The sequence below is a fragment of the Peromyscus leucopus genome, chromosome 2 (genome assembly GCF_004664715.2).
Source record: "Peromyscus leucopus breed LL Stock chromosome 2, UCI_PerLeu_2.1, whole genome shotgun sequence".
Lineage (NCBI taxonomy): Eukaryota > Metazoa > Chordata > Mammalia > Rodentia > Cricetidae > Peromyscus > Peromyscus leucopus.
The window spans coordinates 22,658,783-22,678,434 of record NC_051064.1 but is presented as its reverse complement, the minus strand read 5'-3'; the positions used below and the strand labels follow the sequence as shown (position 1 = coordinate 22,678,434).

At 40.5% G+C, this 19,652-nt stretch overlaps 1 protein-coding gene across 2 annotated transcripts in view; it reads right to left on the bottom strand.

Annotated features, from left to right (window-relative positions):
• The window catches only part of Ca8 (carbonic anhydrase 8), a 96,980-nt gene that overhangs the window by 65,687 nt on the left and 11,641 nt on the right, over positions 1 to 19,652 (bottom strand). For both annotated transcript variants that reach the window (XM_037202427.1, XM_028878519.2), the window contains exon 3: positions 14,274 to 14,398. In XM_037202427.1, coding sequence (XP_037058322.1) covers positions 14,274 to 14,398 — 125 coding nt within the window. The remainder of the gene's footprint in view (positions 1 to 14,273; positions 14,399 to 19,652) is intronic.

Sequence of the window (19,652 nt, the reverse complement as noted above, 5' to 3'; positions counted from 1 at the left end):
AATATTTAATCACATTCAAAAATCAGCAAAAATTCAATTATCCTAGAAACATCACTGGACCTTCTGTTTTCCTTTTTCACAGTTCTGAGAATGGAATCTGTGTACCAGGCAGGCTTTCTGCCACTGTGCCACACACCCAGTACCTAAACTAAAGCACCAAAACCAAAACCAAAACATGCATGTTCATCAGACAAAGAATATTGCAAAGCTAAAAAATCTTCTAACATCCTCTCACTCACCAGCAGCTTAGTACTGTAAGATCACTAGCCTCCCCAGAGCAATGTTTATTTTCACTGTAAAGTAGCTAACTGGCAGAACATGGTCCAGGAATGGAGTCGTGTGAGGAAAATCCTGAGCGCCTGTGAGAAAACTCCAAGAAAACAAAACATGAGTCTTGTGATCTCAGTTTCTTCCAAACACAGAATTGTTCTTGGAATGTGTGTTCATGCTCCTCCCAGATGTAGTGGAGAGGAATGAGTTTACTTCAGATGTCTCATTATTGCTTGGTGTTATTATTCAATTAAATGATTAAACTATCCTTTATATGCCTCTACGGAAAAACATGTTTGCCATGTGTAGCTTGTCCTTGTGACTGTATGCAGCTTAAACTCATGAGAAATTTACTCATGTGATCTTTCTTAACTCTCAGAGTATAAATTGTCTAAGGTTCTGAATAAAGGTGGCTATGGCATGAAACTTTAGTCTACTTCATTTTTTGGCTCCAATCTCCCAGGCCCCACTACCTCTAGATTAGTGACAGCTAGAGATAGAAATTCTATTTCTTATGTATGCATAATAATCATAATCAAAAAGACATCAGGAAAGAGGGCCTTGGAAATGGATACTGATTAGAACCTAGTCATTGGATTATAAGTGCCAATATATTCAAGTGAAGAGGAAGGAAAAGTTACAAAGATCAATAAAGGCTTTCTACTTTTTTCTCCATGCATACACCCTGTATGTCTTATGTGCTTTTATCATCACAATCACTGAGGTCCATCACCCTTAATATTCTCCTATCTCTTTCTATTCATAGAACTTACAGAAGGGGTGACTCTGCCAAGCTCTGAGCTAAATTCTTGCCCATTACATGGGAACATGGGACTTGGAAACAGTTCACATCCAAGACTGAAGAGCGTAGAGGAAACGAAGAGTTGCTCATTCCTGCTACATGGCCCATGGTTCCCAGATGGACCTCCTTTCATAACTCTTCCCTTTATTGCTTTCTGTTAGAGTGTATGCATGGAGAAAAAAGTAGAAAGCCTTTATTGATCTCTCTAACTTCTCCTTCCTCTTCAGTTGAATATATTGGCACTTACAATCCAGTGACTAGGTTCTCATCAGTATCCATTTCTAAGGCCCTCTTTCCTGATGTTTTTTTGATTATGATTATTATGCATACATAAGAAATAGAATTTCCATTCTTTTGGCTTTCCAAATCTCACTGGTTCTAACTTTGTTAGGTTACTGAAATTAGTTCAGCCCACAGCAGTTTGTGCCTGGGTTATGACAGGCACAATGTCTTTCATACACTAGTTGATATCCTGTGTGGTTAGCAAACATTGGTATCTCAAATAATGTTTACAATCTTATATATGTCTTCAAAGAGTACTCTCATTAGCTTCTAATGGTCAGAATATATACATATATTCTACTTATTTCTATCTAAATAATCTCCCTTTTAGGACAGAAATAGAGAGGACACAAATCATATACATTGCATCCAGGCTTCCCCATTATATGAAAAACTACGAGCTTCATGTTGCATTCATCACCATCTCCCCATTATGTAGTCAAAGGCCTAAATAGTAGATTTTAAAACATTTTTGCAGGTGGATGGATGAATAGATGGATGGATGGATGGATGGATGGATGGATGGATGGGTGGGTGGATAGGTGGATGAATGGATAAAAGGAATGCACAAAGAGATGTACGTAGCTAGGAGAGCTGCTCAGTTACAGACTAATATTGAAATCAATGTTTATTATCTGAAAGTACACTGAGATGAGACATAACTCACTTACAGACCATTAGTCTGTTAGAACTCAAGTTTATAACTACCCATGCATTAATTACATCCCATGAGTATTATTGGTCTACACTGATTTGCTTTGTCTCATAAAATCATCCAGAATATAAATGCTTCTTCCAAATTTAGCTTGACAAAACAACTTTCTGTGTGTCTTCAAACAGGGATGGAGAAGGAACTGCTTACAGATGAAAGATCAAAGGAAACTTCCAAGCAGAAGGTCAGATTGGGAGGAAGGGCGGATGCCTCAGTGCGGTGCAACCGCGAGACCACTTCTGTTTGCTCAACATCATAACTTTGTCTTCTATTCAGTAATCTGGCAGGTTTCTGCACACACAGAAATAAATGAAAAGGTAAATATGCTGGACCAAAGCAGAGACCATGGTTTTCATGGAACAAAAAGGCAAGTGTTTGATAGAATTCAGGAAACATAAAATTTTTGTTTGTTGCTGAAATGAGAGGGAGTTTCTACAGCTGTGACCACTAGAGAGACCAGCGGTCAGTTTAGCCAGGCGGCTCAATGTGCGAGCCCCTGGGGGATACCAGGATACCAAATAATAATTATTATATGCAGAGACAAGATGTTATTTCTCATTGAAAAAATAATAACACTTTATTGGAAATAGTAAAGCTGATCAGAGAAGCTGAATGTTCAGGCTGCAGAGCTTCTCTTAGCACCAGTCTCAATTCCTCTGAATGGCAGCTGTTCTTCCCCCAAAGCAACCTCAGTTCAAAGTATTAGCTACATATGCAAGGAAAATCCCAAACTTGTTGATTTTCCTCATAAGAATTGGCTTGGGGGGAAGCACTCTCCTTGAAGCAGGCATTGATTCTTGGGTATTTCTTCAAGCTCTGATCCTAAGCCTAGCCAACTCCCTCTTCAGATCCAGGAAAGGCAGAGTAGGCAGAGCCAGGCTCTCCATTAAGTACACCATTCTCCGGGCACAGCAAATGTTCTACCTTGGCAACACCACAGCCCTTACCGTTACTAGTCTACTGTGGATCTTGGTTTTACAGCCTGCTTTAAGTGCCACAGCCTCTGGATTCCCCACTATCTCTGCATCTGAGATGGCTGCCCACACAACAACCCTTTACAGGGCAGGTGTTGTGGAATATTAGCTGAAGATGTGTTACATTTGTTTATGCTGTGGAATATTTGTTTAATGATGCACAGATGTGTTGTACTTTTTTATGTTGCATTTGTTTAACTCTGTAAACTGTGTTGCTTTGCCTGCTTAAAACACCTGATTGCTCTAATAAAGAGCTGAGTAGCCAATATCTAGGTAGGAGAGGGATAGGCGGGGCTGTCAGGCAGAGAGAATAAATAGGAAGAGAAATCTAGAGAAGGGTGAGGAGTGAGAAAAGGAGAAGAAGAGGATGCTGGGGCCAGTCACCCAGCCATCCACAGAGTAAGAGGGAAAGAAAGATATATAGAATAGAGAAAGGTAAAAGTCCAGAGGCAAAAATGTAGTTAAAGAGAAATGGGATAATTTAAGTTAGAAAAGCTGGCTAGAAACAAGCCAAGCTAAGGCCAGGCATTTGCTGTGGATATCATTCTATATAAATAAAACACTGATGGCCAGTGACCAGGCAGGATGTAGGTGGCCAGGCAGGAAGTAGGTGGGATAAGGAGAGAGGAGAATTCTGGGAAGCGGAAGGCTGAGGGGAGAGACACTGCAGCCACCGCCAGGACAAGCAGCATGTGAAGACGCTGGTAAGCCACCAGCCATGTGGCAAGGTATAGATTTATAAAAATGGGTTAATTTAAGATAAAAGAACAGTTAGCAAGAAGCCTGCCATGGCCATAGAGTTTATAAGTGATATGTGTCTGAGTGATTATTTTATAAGTGGATTGTGGGACTGCGGGGCTTGGGGAACCTGGAGAGAAGCCCTCCAGCAACAGGCATTCATAAGTAAAAATAAGTCTCTATGTATTTATTTGGGAGCTGGGTGGCAGGCCCCAAAAAGAGTTTAAAAAAAAAAAAAGCATACAGGCAGGTATCAAAAATAGCTCATGTATTGTGTGTCCATCTGATACACAAGCAGAAGAGCCCTTAGGAGAACAACTGTCCATTAAATGGACTATTTAACCAGACTCCATGTTCCATCAACACTATATATTAGGTTTCCAACAAATATTTGGTTTCAAACCCTCAGAGCTTTGTCGTATGTTACAGAGATGTTTGGACAGCTAAACTCAAAAGTACCTTTTATATCTGCAATGCTTTAACTATTGAGTCTCTGTATATAATTCTCACCACATTCTGCCATAAAATCTTCATATTACATTTCCTCAAAAGTCAGTGATCAACCCTCCTAGGCAATATTTGCAGACCTGAAGCTCTGTGTAAGCAGCTTCTGGAAGTAAAACAACTCATCCACAATTTATCTGTTAACCAGGTAAGCTCTTCCTGGGATCTCTTCAGAGCAATTAAAAAAAAATAATGGTGAAAAAGAAGCATATCTTTTTTCAGTGAAATACAAAAAATACCTGGAAGCAGTGACTATAAAAACCAGGTCATTTGCACCAAGGCTATATTTCACAGTAGACACCCACTTCCCTGGGGAAAAGGGAGGAATAAGGGACATCCATGGAGCTGGCACATGTCTGAGAGTAGAAGGGACAGGAGGGCCAGGACTCTTGAAAAGTAAAGGTCCATGCTCTGCATGAGAATCTCCTTTCTTACCGCACTCAATGTCTTGTAAACAGTTGGTATGCAGCTCATTCATCACTTGCCCTCTCAGAGTACACAAGGCAAGAGCAACTCCTTAAGTCAGCCTAAATAAAGATAAGGGCCTGTACTACAACACCACTGGCCTGCCACCAAAGGTATTCTTAAACCAGAGACTTTCTGGCCCAGAGTGCTAGTCTGTGCAGAATCAGTACCCATCCCCAACAACACTCCTGCATCTGGAGTGCAATGAAAGAAACAAGGAGTGTAGTAAGCTTTTTAAATCCTTAACCTGAACCCACCATGGTGGTGTATGGTGATATTTTATTTGTGCTGAAATGTGATTTTATTAGTATGTTAATAAAGTTGCCTGGAGATCAGAAGTCATAGTAAGCCATAAGCAGGAGTCAGGGGGTGGTAGCACATGCCCTTAATCCGATCACATGGCAGGCAGAGTCTCTGGTCAAGGACACATCCAAAGCAAGGTGACCTGAACTTTTAATCCCAGTACCAACCATAGAGACCTGGAAGTCTGTATAGACAGGCAGTGATGAGGAAGTCATGTGGTTGGGTTTAGAGCCAATGAGAAAGCAGAACAGAAAGGCAATAAAAAGACAGGACACAGGAAGAAGCTCTCTCTCTCTCTCTCTCTCTCTCTCTATCTATCTATCTCTATCTCTATCTCTATCTCTATCTATCTATCTATCTCTATCTCTATCTCTATCTCTATCTCTATCTCTATCTCTCTCTCTCTATCTCAGGGGAAAGACAGCAATGAGTGGTAAGATAAGGTGGTCTTAGCTCTTGGCTACTGCTCTGATCTCGGGCTTTTAACTCTTTATTTGGCTCTGTGTTTCTTATTCAATAAGACTGTTTAGAATTACATCTACAGAGGTGCACACCTATAAGCTCAGAGCTCAGGCAGCTGAGGCAGGATGATTTTGAGTTCAAGGTCAGACTGGGCTATATACCTTGTCTCAAAAGAAAAAAATAAATGAGTAAAGGGGGAAGAAAGGTTGTAGGAGGTGGAGAAATCGGGTTGGAACTGGGCTAGCGAGCTTTCAAAGTTCCGGGTGTTACACAGGCACCTGAGGGAGGGAAAAGGTATCAGTGGTTACACACAACTGTGAACCTACAATTTATAGTACTAACCTGCCAGACAGGAAGTAACCATTCTATGTGACAGAGGCACAGCTGTTCTGGAGGTAACCAAGTATACTGACTAGATTTGACACCTGCCACACAGGACAGGATCCATGCATGCCTAGTACCACAGACCTAGTCAAAACCCTATGCATAAGGAGGTATAGACCTAGGGAAGAACTTACTACTGGTGCATGGTCAAATGCACACATTGTCTCCTAAATATCTATGGTTAAATGGAGACAAATGCTTCTTTCAGTTCTAATGAGAGAAGCCTCTCTTCGAAAAGAATGGTGGTGAACGCAGAAACTCATGACTGACCTAGATGTTGAAACTAAGTGACAGGTGGGGTTTGGTCCTAAATAAGACACTTAAGGTACCCCCTCTAATGCTCAGGGAATATCAAAGAGGAGGCAGAAAGGATGTAGGACCAGAATAATGATAGGGAGAAGGGTTATGAAATGTCATCTAGCCAACTGTAATATGAACTCACCACATGGTCTGAGGTTGTCCACACAGGTTCTCCCAAGATTAGCCTTGCCATGGTCAGCCTTGGATGAGGGAGGACCTAATGGGCCTTACCCATTACTGCAAAGCTATTGGCTACTGACATTCTGGGAAGTGGAAGGCACTGCCTTCAGCTGCATATCCATTAGTGAGCCCAGCAGCCAATGAACAATTCTAAACCATCTGATGCAGATGGCCCTGGTTAATCTCAATGGATAATAAAACAAAACAAGAAGTCATACATATGGTAAAGAGATCTATAGGAAATAAGTGGGGTGATAAGAATAGGAAGGAATGAGGGGAAGATAATTAGAATGCATCATATACATGTATGAAATAATCAAAGAGCAAACTTAATTAATAATAAAAAAGAATTGACCATCCAGATAATTCTAAAAGCCAGTCACAGACTGATCTAATAAAAGATGTTTTAGAAATTAAAAAAACAAAAAACAAAAAACAGGATTTGGGAGGAGTTAGGGGAGGAGTGAGTACGATCAAAATATACTGTATAAAACTTTCACAGAGTAAGTAAAGTATTGCAAAAAAAATGTATAACCATTACCATAGCTCTCTCCTAAAAGGTCTACCAGCTTATACCTTTCAGCAACAATGCTTAAGGTGCCTCATCTGCTCGACATGAACATTTTCTTCATCACCCGTATCTAAAATAAGAGTATTTTAGATAGCAGCAGCTAACTGAATGCTGTGCTGACTCTTTTTAAATGACTTTTATTGCCTGTCACTATGGGTTACAAGTGTCTCACCAACTTATTTGTGTCATTATAAAAGAAGAAAATTAGCCATCTGTTACATGCTGTCTTGTTTTCCTTCAGGTTGTGTTTATCTTTTGCTTTGATCATGAAATCTCTTGATAAAGTTTATTGACTATCACATGGTTAAATCTTTTTCTTATGCTTGACATATCTTTGTCTCAGACTTAGTACAGTCTTCTGGGTTCACAATTATAAAACTGTACATTCACATTTTCCTATAAAGTTTTTATATTTTTATTTATGTTTTTGCCACACTAATGCTAACTTTAATGCTGACATTAATTTTAATGGTGACATTATACTATTAAACATGTTCTATCCCATGCCAAAAAGTAATTAAAATGACTATTTTTAATAAAAGATAGTAGAGACAAAAATAACTCCACAGATTATCAAGAGGAATGGATTTTTGAAATTATTCAATGTTGTGTATCATGACAGCTTTGGAATAAGACTTAAGAACCAAGGGAAAACTCTCTATTTAAGGACAGTTCTATAGGGTATGCTGGAAGGACAGAAGGCTATGGTCTAGTAGCAATAAATCTGGATGAATTCAGAGAACTAAATATTTAACTTGTCCAATTTGTTCAGCTCTGTGATTTATTCTGAAACCATATATTCCCTACAGTCATCAATTAAAGGTCCTGTCTCAAATGATAGGCAAAAAGTAAGTGACATTCTTACTGAGAAAAACTAAAACTTGGCCACATGCTGGGCTCCTGACGGATTTTTATTCTTAATTGGCTAAGCATAAAATCTAAGCAGTCTCCCCTACAGTTATGAGGGTAGCTTTTCCTGTGCAAACACTGGTCATGATTTACCAAGAATCAGACAGAGTGCTGTCAGGCTACTCAGAGCAGCAAGGAAAGGATGGACCATGGAACAGAACCAGAACACAAAGCCTGTGTGGATGAGAGTCCCTGGAAAGCAGCTGCGTCTGCAAAGAGTGACTGGTCAGAACTGCAGTGACGGGGTTGGAATGTTGCAGCTCCAGAGTCTAAAGAGCCATTCTGACACCCACCTAACATCCCGTGACTAGCCAGACCCAACATCCTGACAAATAGATACAGAACTTTTGGAATACATTAACTTAACAGAAATCTAGTTTTCCACCAATCAAAAGGCTAAGAATGTTGTCAGACAACGAGCATCAAAGGCCTCTAACAGTACTGCCCCAACCCAGTCCTACTGTAACCCACCTACGAGATGTACAAGCCAGTTTATTTGACAAGTCTTCCTTTAGATTTGTGGCTTTCTTCATTCTTTCACTACAGAAATTTCATGAAGTGCTACTTCATTGGAACATGGTGTTTGAGGTAACCCAAGTCTGTGTTCCTGAGCTATGGTCACTCATACTTGGCTCTACAATAAACTATGACCTTTATTCCTTTATGAGAGTTCTTTCACTGACACCTGAAACATAAAACTATGAACCTAAATATAAGCAAGTTATATATGTAGAGCAATATTAAATATAAATGGAATAAATAAGTCCAGTGCATATGGATGCCCTAGTCTACTGCTGTTAACAAAATGGCAAAGCTGTACACAAATGACATGCTTTCTCAACTTTGCTTAGTAAAGAAGCTATAGTTAAAAATCCAGAATTGCTGAGAAGTGGTGGCCCACACCTTTAATCCTAGCATTTGAGTGGTAGAGGCAAGCAGGTCTCTGTGAGTTCAAGGCCAGCCTTGTTTAGAGTGATTTCCAGGACAACCAGGACTACACAAAGAAACCCTTTCTCAAAAAGACAGAAAAAGAACAAAAGAGTCAGGAATCATGCTAACTTTTGAAGCAGTGGTGGGGCTGACTCCTAATAACATTATATATATATATTTCAGGTTGAAAAGGTCATTGAAGAAATCAAGATGTAAATTTCAAAATTCCTAGAATTAAAAGAAAATTCAACACAACACCCCTAAACCCATGGGATACAATTAAAACAATCCTAAAAAGAAAGTTAATAGCTACAAGTGACTCCATTAAAAGTACAAAGTAATCCCAAATAATGATGTGCTGTACCTTAAAGCACTGAAGAAACAAAAACAAGTCAAACACAAAATCAGTAGAAAGAAATAATTAAGACCAAGGCAGAAACTAATGATATAGCATGGAAAATGAAAAAGGACCAAGAGCTTTGAAAAGAGAAATAATAGTGAGAAAGCCTTGGCCAAATTAACTAAAAGAAAGAGGAAAATCAAATTTACAAAATTAGAGATGAAAGGGAGCCATATGACAGTCACCAATGCCATTCAGAAAAGCATCAGATCATATTTTTAAATGTACATTTCACTAAATTGGGAAAGCTAAAGGTAATGAATAAAATTTACACACATATGATCTAGCAAAATTAAACCAAAGTGCATCAAACAATTTAAATACAGATCTGTAATAAATAATCAGATTTGATCAGTAATAATAATAATAACCTCAACCATAAAATGTCCAGATAGACTCACTACTGAATTCTAACATATTTAAAGGAGAACTAACTTCAGTGCTTCTCAAACTAATGCGTAAAAGAGAAATTTAGGAATGAAGCCAAACTCTTTATGAGCCAGTATTACCCTGACATCAAAATTGAATGAAGATGCAACAAAAAAGGAAAATTGTAAGTCAATCTCTCTGAAAAAAATTCTCAACAAAATATTTGCAAAGAAAACTTAAGAACCCAGAAAGAAGATCACTCAATGACCATGATCAAGTTGGTTTCATTCCAGAAATGCAGGGATGGCTCAGCATATACAAATCAATAAATGCAATAAATCACATGGTTGAATTAAAAAATGGAACTCACATGGTAACCTAATGGAAACAGAAAAGGGCTGAAACAAAATTCGTTACCCTTTCATTGTAAAATCCCTGAAGAAACTAGAAATAGAAGGAACATCCATCATCAATATAATAAAGCCACTCATGACAAGCTACAGCCAAAGCAGACTAGTGAAAAAGAACTCAAAGCATGTCCATTAAGTCAACAGAAGGCCAAAGTATCCACACTAGCTAGGGCTATGTTTCAAGTCTTAACTAGATCAAGAAAATGGGAGGAAATAAAAGGGAAATATGTATGGTTCTACACATGAGACTCTAAAGAGCCACCAGCAAATTCGTAGAGTTGATGAATGCCTTCAGCAAAGTTTCAAGAAACAAAACCAACATAAAAACTAGTACCCTTTCTACCTACCAGTAACTGACAGACTGAGAAACCAAATCAGGGCAACAATCCCAAACACAATTAGGGAGGGGAAAAAACTGGAATAACCCTAACTAACCAAGGAAGTGAAAGACATCTTTATTGAAAATGTTAGAACAATGAAGAGGGAAACTGAGGAACACACCAGAAGCCAGAAAGATCTCTCATGCTCATTGACTGGAAAAATTAGTACAGTAAAAATGGCTATGCTACCAAATGTGTCCTACAGATTCACAGACTCAATGCAATGCCCATCAAATTGCTAAGCTATCCGTCACAGTCGGCAGCACAAAAGATCCTAGATAGTCAAGGCAGTCCTGGGCAAAAAGAACAATCCTAGAAGTGCTCCTCACATCTGATGTTGAGTTATACTAAAGACTTGTATTATTATCAAAACTCGTATTGGCACAAAAACTGATAAGTAGATCGATGAACTAGAACAGTCAGCTGAGAAATAAACCAATACAATTACAGCTGCGTGGTTTTTGACAAAGATACCATAATACACACTGGAGAAATGACATCTTCTTCAAGAAAAGGTGCTGGTTCCACAGGAAAAGGGTGAAACTGAATTCTTATTTCTCACTGTGTACACATACCAACCCCAAATTGATCAAAAACATATAAGATTTAAAAGTCTGAAACTATTAGAGAAAAAATTCAGGGAAAAAAAACACTTTAAGGAATAGGCATGGGTGAGAACTTTCCAAATAGAATCCTTGTCCTTCAGGAAGTAATCACACACACACACACACACACACACACACACACACACACACACACACACACAAAGGTGCATGTAGTCATGTGTGCTACTGTTATGTCACTAGACTGAATATTCAGGGAAAAAAATTTAAACATGATTTAAAACTGTATTCCAATTTGAAAAAAAAACTCATAAATATGTGATTCTGACGTTAGTCTTAACATATACACAAGGGCTGGGATGTAGCTCGGTGGTCAAGCACTAGTTTAGGACGCAGAGCCTGCGTTCCATACCTGGAACCACAAAAAATAAAAAAGAAAGGGAAAGAGAAAGAGAGAAAAGGGAAGGAGAGAAGAAGAAAGGAAGGAGGGGAAGACAGAGGAAGAAAAGGCAAGATAAAAGAGGAGAGGAAAGGGAAGAGGGAGAAGAGAAGATCATTGTGTCCTCAGGGGAAGAAGGTGAAGACTATCCTGTGTTTGAAAGGATACCTGGTCCCTCACCTTCCTCCATCCTGCTGGCTGTATCTTCACATTTGAGGTGTTCTTAATGTCTGCTCAGGACTGGAGATCGGTATAGAGTTATCTAAGCAATCACTCATTTGCCATCTCATCCCAGACTCTGGAATGTTCTCCCACGTGGCATACTCTCTGCCACCACACCAGGAGAGCCGTCTCCTTAAAAGCCGGCTCCTTATCCATAGCCTTTATTTTATTTTAAGATTGTTATTTTTCTCTCTTTTTTTTTTTTTTTTTTTTTTTTTTTTTTTTTTGGTTTTTCGAGACAGGGTTTCTCTGTGTAGCTTTGCGCCTTTCCTGGAACTCACTTGGTAGCCCAGGCTGGCCTCGAACTCACGGAGATCCACCTGGCTCTGCCTCCCAAGTGCTGGGATTAAAGGCGTGCGCCACCACCGCCCGGCTGTTATTTTTCTCTTAATTGTGTGTGTGTGTGTGCGTTGTGTGCGTGCGTGTGTGCGTGAGTGCGTGCGTGCATAAAAGAAGTCAGAAGAGGGAAGAGCTAGACTTACAAGTAGTTGAAAGCCATCTGACATGGGTGCTCGGGAACCGAACTTGGGTCCTCTGTGAGATTAGTGGGTGCCTTTAAGCACAGAGCCACCTCTCTAGGCCCTATATCCTTTATTTTTAAGAGCTATGGTGAAGCACTCTTCCTCTAAATTCTGTGTAGCCACAGCACACACACACCAATAGAACACAGTCCAAGCAAATGACAGATGACTGATGGAAGTATTTTCCCTGGAATTGCATCAAGATAATCTAGGATAACAAAGAATACAGATATCACTCCTTAATGACATTGGAAAAAATCAAGTCAGTAATTCCATTATCCCAAATATAAACATCTCTACAGAAGCAAAGCCTCACTGCCAGAATTTAATCTTCACTCAGAATAAACCATTTCCTGTGCTTAATGGGATATAGCAGTTAAAACACCACCAAGTGGCTAAACCTACATCAACACTAGTTCAGGAAATTCTATCTGACTGCCCAGAAAGGGCACAGACTGCTGACCCCAAAATATAATGAAACTCCCCAAGGCTGTGAACTGTGTACAAAGCAGAGCCACAGAATCCTCCTGCAGTTTGAGGATACATGTGTCTCCCCAAGCACCTCTGCCTTTGGAGACTGACTAAACAACAAAGTGTTGACATGGACTTTCAGACCCGAACAGGAGGGCAAGGCTTGCTCTGTCCTCCCCTCTGACCTCCCCTGTCTCCCTCTGCTAGACATGATATCTTCCTTCCTCTTGGTGTTGTACAGAACACACTCTTCTTTCTCAGGTATGCTCAGGACAGGACAGGAGCCTGAGGTAATATGAAATGTTTTTTAAAGCAGTAGAAATGAGAGGATGTCTCCATGCCTTGGAGGGGGAAAAAAAGCAAAGGGAAAGGAGGTACTCGGAATAACCCTCCTCCACAGAAACCTGAGGCCATCTTCTTTTCCTGAACTCCTGAGGCTGGAATCATACTCTCTTCAACACACACCATTCAGGTTTTCCCTCCACCCTTGAAGCGCTTCATATTGCACTTTTAAAGCTTGAGTTTGTTTTGAATGGAATGGATATTTTGAGCTTCTGAGGGGATTTTTAAGTAATTATTGAGACAATGCTGAAAAACATTCCAGTGTCATCCTGTCCAGTTCACATATGGCGTATATAGTTATACAGCAGTGATTTCAAATCATGGAGGCAGATCTGCAGATGGCATCTGGCCAGGAGTGAGTTCATACCTAATAAGATGCACATCCACAGTGTGGATGACAGAGAAAGAAACCTAGTATTGCCGCAAATCTCAAAATAGTTCTTCTTCAAAAGGTGTTAGATGATCTTTACTCTGCAATATCTGCCAGGTATCCAAGTCAGAAAGTCCACTAGATGGTTGTCTACATGATTCTACATGGAGGTGAAGCTGAGGTCTGATATAGTTAATGTGTAAGGCCTTAGAAATTAACTAAAACAACAGGCAAGGGAAGGAGGAGAGGAGGGAGGAAGGGAGGGAGGGAGGGAGGGAGGGAAGGAGGGAGGGAGGGAGGGAGGGAGGGAGGGAGGGAGGGAGGGGGTGAAGGCTCTTAGATCCCAGTGAACATCTGCTTCTTGGGGAGAAGTGAGACTTCTTATGGAAAGAAATACAAACAAGTCCTGCACCAACAAGGACATCTCATCAACTCATGAACCTTTATGATGAGCCTGGCAGTAGGTACGTGACAAGAATCACCATTGGAATGAATAGGAGACCTTGTCCTCAAAATACCACAGCTAAAGAAGTCAGTGGACTCAGCATGCGTCAATCCATGGGATGAGCGCAAGACAGGGAACTATCCAGTCCACTGGGAGATTAGACAGGGGATGATGAATTCGACCTAGGCACGGAACCCAGACAAAATACAAAAGGAGACATAATACTTCAAGTGGGTATTGAAGAATGTATATGAATTCATAAAGAAAGAATTGCTGTAGGGAACACTTCAGATATGTGTGTGCATATGCATGTGTGCTCTCTATGGCCTGAAGACGCATGAGTGCTGATTGCTCTGGGGCCTACGCCCCTGTGCACTCTGGACCCAAAAAGTAGGCAGGTGGCCTCATTAGCTGCCCCAAGCTGACATTTACTCGGCACTCTTAGCACAAACATAAAATTCAAGAGTTACACATCTACTTTTAAAACAAGCATTTTCAGTAACTTGCTGAATTCTTTACTAAGTAATGATATCCTTACAAGATTATTACTCTTACCTCCATGGGAAAAGCTTTGAAATTAACCGTGTGCTCAGAGCCACGCTGGTTTTCTCTTCCCCAGTGAAATCTAACTTCATAGAGTTCAAACTCGTGTCCCTGAGGCAGCGGTCCTCCTGACAGAACTGGAAAGAGAAAAGGAAACTGCTGAATGATGTCATAAGCTTCACACACAGAGGCATTTGGATGCTGCGTTGTTGTTGACCCAAAAAGCTCCCCTGGGCCCCAAAGACTGCATTTGCAAAGTCAATGAGAAACAGATTACAACTGAGTCAACTTAAACTGTCCGGATTTCACTAAAATTCTTATGCCTGGTATTCAGATAGGACCTTGGTAATAATACCTATATTTTAAGTTGTTTTGTTTTTTCAGTCCAAGAATAGATAAGGAAATAAATTCTTCCTAAGACCGTTTTAAAAATATTTACTTTAAATTATGTGCAGGTACTCATGGGGCAAGAACGGCATGTCAGATCACCTAGAGCTGGAGTTACAGTCCGTTTCCAGCCACCTACTGTGGTGATGGGAACCAAGTTCAGGTTCTCCGCAAGAGTAGTACTGCCTCTTAATCAGTGAGTCATCTATCCAGTCCCCTTACTGTGACTTTTAAGATGGGCACTAATCAAGAGACAAGAATATGGTCAGAGCCCCATACAAAACAGTCCTCTACCATAGATCTACCAATGAACTAAGCCATATCTTTGGGTCATCCACTGGCATTAGTAGACTTTCAATAAGAGAAAAGATATAAGCTGATTAAATTGTCCAAAAAAATAATATTAATAAAACCAGTGAGGCTGAAGAGGTGGCACACTGGTTAAGAACACTTGTTGCTCTTGCAGAGGACTCCAGTTTGGTTTCCAGCACCCTCTTGAGGTGGCTCACAACCTTCTGTAAGTCCTGCTCCAGGGATCCAACACCCTTTCTGGTCTCCTCAGCACTCACACACATGTGGCACATTCTCTATCTCTGTCTCTGTCTCTCTCTCTCTCTCTCTCTCTCTCTCTCTGTCTCTCTCTCTCTCTCTCTCTCTCTCTCACACACACACACACACACACACACACACATAAATAAAATAAAAATAAATACAATCTGCCAAACAGTGGTAGCACACGCCTTTAATCCCAACATTCAGGAGGCAGAGACAGGCAGATTTCTGTGAATTCAAGGCCAGCCTGCTCTGCAGAGCTAATTCCATGACAGCCAGGGCTACACAAAGAAATCCTGTCTCAAAAAAATTAAAATAATAACTAAATATAATCTACTATTAAATCATAGTTTTAAAGACCAATGACCATTCAACATACTTGCCTACTCCTGGGCTAAAATTGTGTTGAAAATACTAGTATCAATCCTCCCAGGCCTCATTCAGTGCTCACTTTTGAATGGGATTTAGAACTCTGTCCCAAACAAGGACACACTAAAGTATAGTGAAAAATGCATCTTCATGATAAACTGCACTTAAGCAACTTCTTAAGGATTTTAATAGCCCCTAGAAAGAGCCTATGTAAAAACGTGAAATAAAGTATATTATAAAATACAATGACTAATTTCAATGGAGATGAAGATTAATTCAAGACTTTTGCTCCTCCTCTAGCAACTTCTAATTCAAAAATAATACCAGCTAAGAATTTTTAGGTTCTTTTACACAAATAGCTGGCAGCCTTCATCACCAATACCCTAGAAGAAGGGTCAATGAACAGAGCACTATTCGCTTGGGAGCCTGAAGTCTCTCTGGGATCAGCTTCATCATCACCCTCCAATACAACTGATACAAAAGTGAACTGGGGCAGCAGTGTCTGTATGTTTGGTTAATTCTTAGCTAAGAACCTGTTCTAACTGGGCTTATGTAGATCTGCCGTCAATACAGCCAGAATGCAAATTAGAAAGAGAACAAGAAGAAACAACATGGCAGGAAGTCGAGGCAGGGTGAAGCTATCTCCCACGTCACACAGTCCTTGAGAGTGTCTTACAAGTTTGGTTCTCATCTTTCCACCAACTCAGGAGGAAAGAGTGTCCAGGAGAGATTTTAATTCTGCAAGGGGAAGTGAACAGATCCCAATAAGGGGAGCAGAATGCACGGCCAGCAGAATAAAGACCACAGCAGGGAATTCAGAGCCCTTCTATCACAACAGATTCCTAGGGTCAGTGTTCTCATCCCTATAGAGAGAGGGGAACGGTGGGCTTGAGGGACTAATGTAGTTTACCTCAGCCACCCTGTTAGCAAGCCCAGGACAAAGCCCAGAGTTGGAGCCTAACCCACCACGGGGATAAATTAGAGACAGAGTCCTAAATTTTACTGCCTTACGAGAATGAACTGGAAAAAAATAATATATTCTCTAAGCCTAGATTTCTAAACTCTGGGTTCTCCTTTGAGGACAAAATTCAGATTTTTCAAAAGACAATCAAAACAAATCTAAATTCATGAATCAAAAAGGTTTGCAGATACTCAGAACTCTGAAGACTTGCTCTGCCTTTCTATTCTGTAAGAGTAGCTTTAAGATTGTATTCCAGGCTTTTATTTCAAGACAGGGTCACAGATTCTGGACAGTCACTCCCACTTAGTCCAAACTCCATCTTGAGATAAACAAGGAGGGAGACCAGAAGTCTACCTTCTATGTACCCTGTCACCCAAACCAGAGAGAAAAGGGGGAGTCTCACGCAGCACCTCAGCCAGCATCATCTGAAGAAAATGTATCTCCACCACCACCACACACAGCATGGACCTGACCCCAGCCTTCAGGGTAAATTCTGGAACTCTCCATTTTTAAAGGAAAGCAATAAAATTATCTTGGAAGAGGCTAAGCTCCATGCTGCTATGGAAAAGAACAAGAGTAGCATAAAATTATGCATAAAAAATAAGAAAAAACAGTAAATCTACTTGCCCAAACCCCTTCCTAGGATACACATGGACACACATTTAGAGAAGCTACAGAGAACAGTGTGCCACTTCTCATGGAAAAGGGTGATACAACTGGTTTTGACATGGATTTCATCACAACAAAAACAAATCCACCTTTCAAAACTATAAAATCAAAATGACCATACTGGGAGTCTTAACAAATTATTATTATGTTGTATGGCAGGATACAGAATCAACTTGCAAAAATCAATAGCTTTTCTTTACAAGGACAATAAATCCACAGAGAAAGAGAACATGGACACGGTTCTATTCACAACAGCCTCAAAGAAAATGAAATATCTAGGACTAAACCTAAACAAGGAAGTCAACGACTTCTACAATGAAACCTTTAACTCTCTGAGGAAAGAGAGAGAGAGAGAGACTAGAAAATGGAGAGGTCCCCACGCACAGGGATTGGTGCAACTAATCAACTGCAAAAATGATCATTCTAACAAAAACCATCTACATGTTCAATGTAATCTCAATCAAAATTCCTGTCTCATTCTCCATAGAAACAGAGAACACTCTCCTAAAATTCTTATGGAATCACAAAAGACCTCAGATTACCAAAACAATCCTGAGTGAAATGAACAGTGCTGGTGGGATTGCAATTCCAGATCTCCAGACTATCACAGAGCCACTGTGACAAAAGCAATATGGCGCTGGCATGGAAACAGGCGGGTAGACCAACAGCGCAAAGTCCAGGACACGAACATGAGCGCGTGAATGACAGCTGTCAGCTCCACGTCTTCCCATGTGAATACATAACCTGGAGTAAGTACAGAAACCAGGAAAGTACAGGGGGACATTGTGGGGGGAGGGACAGATGGGGGGCAGCAGGGTCCCAATGATTTGAAGGGGAAAGATGGAAGTGAAGGGGGATTTTAACTAGGGAGAGGAATGGAGATAAATAAGAGAGAGGTATGGGTAAAATAACAGTAAGGATTCTGAAAAGGTCATAAGAAACCACACTGTTGACTATTTACCTAAAATCACATTTAATACACATAAGCTTGTGTATTCATGCACAGATTAAATAAAATCTTCCCATGTGGGCTGACAATGATTCCCACAAGAGCCACACACCATCTAACAAAAGCCTCAGCACCAAACATGAGAAGCCCCCTTTGAGTCAGGGCTGTCGAAGAGACTCCCAAAACACAGACTGTTGTTGCCCTTGATTGGCTCCCAGAGGTGGAAGGTGAGTACCAATTGTTGAAGATACCATGTACTTTGGATACCGGACCCAGAGGACCTGAGATGGATCTGATCGGAAAGCCCCTCCCTGAGATCTAGTCTTTATGGTACCAAAAGGCACATGTAAGCTTCCAAGGGAGAGAAGCAACCAATATCCTACCCAACTATGATGCCTATAATGCAACAATGACCAGCATGTAACAATAACCCTAAGGATGCAGTAGTGGTGTGCATATAGTAAGCAACAGCTAACTCATCTTACAGCCCACTCAACAAGAGAGAAATCATGCCTGGAACTGGAAATCCAATCAACTACCAGGGCCTAGTGTGGCCATGGATCTTGGAGGACCAACAACTATCACTTTACTGAACCAGAATAATTCCTAACTACATTGTAAGTATTTATTCTTATGCCAGAGATAAGTGTAGCTCTCAGCCCTCATTAAAGAAACTGATCTTTACAACAGACAGAGACCATTACTAAAAACCACAACCAAGCAAAATGCAGAAAACAGAGATGGTGGTACCGAACTGATACATCTACAAGACAATTCTTGTACCTAACCTCATGGATCATTGCAGAAGAGGGGACAGAAAGATTGTAAGAGTCAGAGGAAGTATGCTCTGAGATCTTGTCTCCTAAAAATCTCAGAGAAGCTATACACATGACGTTTCATTAGCAAGGTTACCTAAACAAGACCTGAACAAGGACACTAACAACAGACATGCTAACATGGAAGGGGGAAAGTTTGTGGGGCCTCAGGCCCAAACAAAGAACTATGGGTAACAAAGGAATGTGCAAAGTGGGGGAAATGGTCAACCCTGAGATTATATACGTTCAGGTTATATGGACTGAGTATGTTGTATTTATGAATTTAGGTGTGCGTGTGTGTGTGTGTGTGTGTGTGTGTGTGTGTGTGTGTGTGTGCCATGTGTGTGATAACATGTTAAAGAAAAAGACGCCGTGACTTTAGAGCAAGTGAAGGGGTATGTGGGAGGGCTTGGCAGGAGGAAAGAGAAAGGGGAAATGATATGATTATATTATAATTTTAAAAATAAAAGAATTATTACCAAAATCTTTTTACAATGCCCCTGTTTGGGGGAGACTTTTATTGGAGTAAGGGGAATGTTTGAGTTAGTTTCTCAAGACAAGATTTCACTGCGTAGCCCAGGTTGGCCTTGAATCCTCCTGCCTCTGCCTCCTGAGTTATGGTATGCATATGTCTGCACACCAGCTCCTGAATGTCTTTAAAACAACTAAAACTTCAATTTAAAAGATAA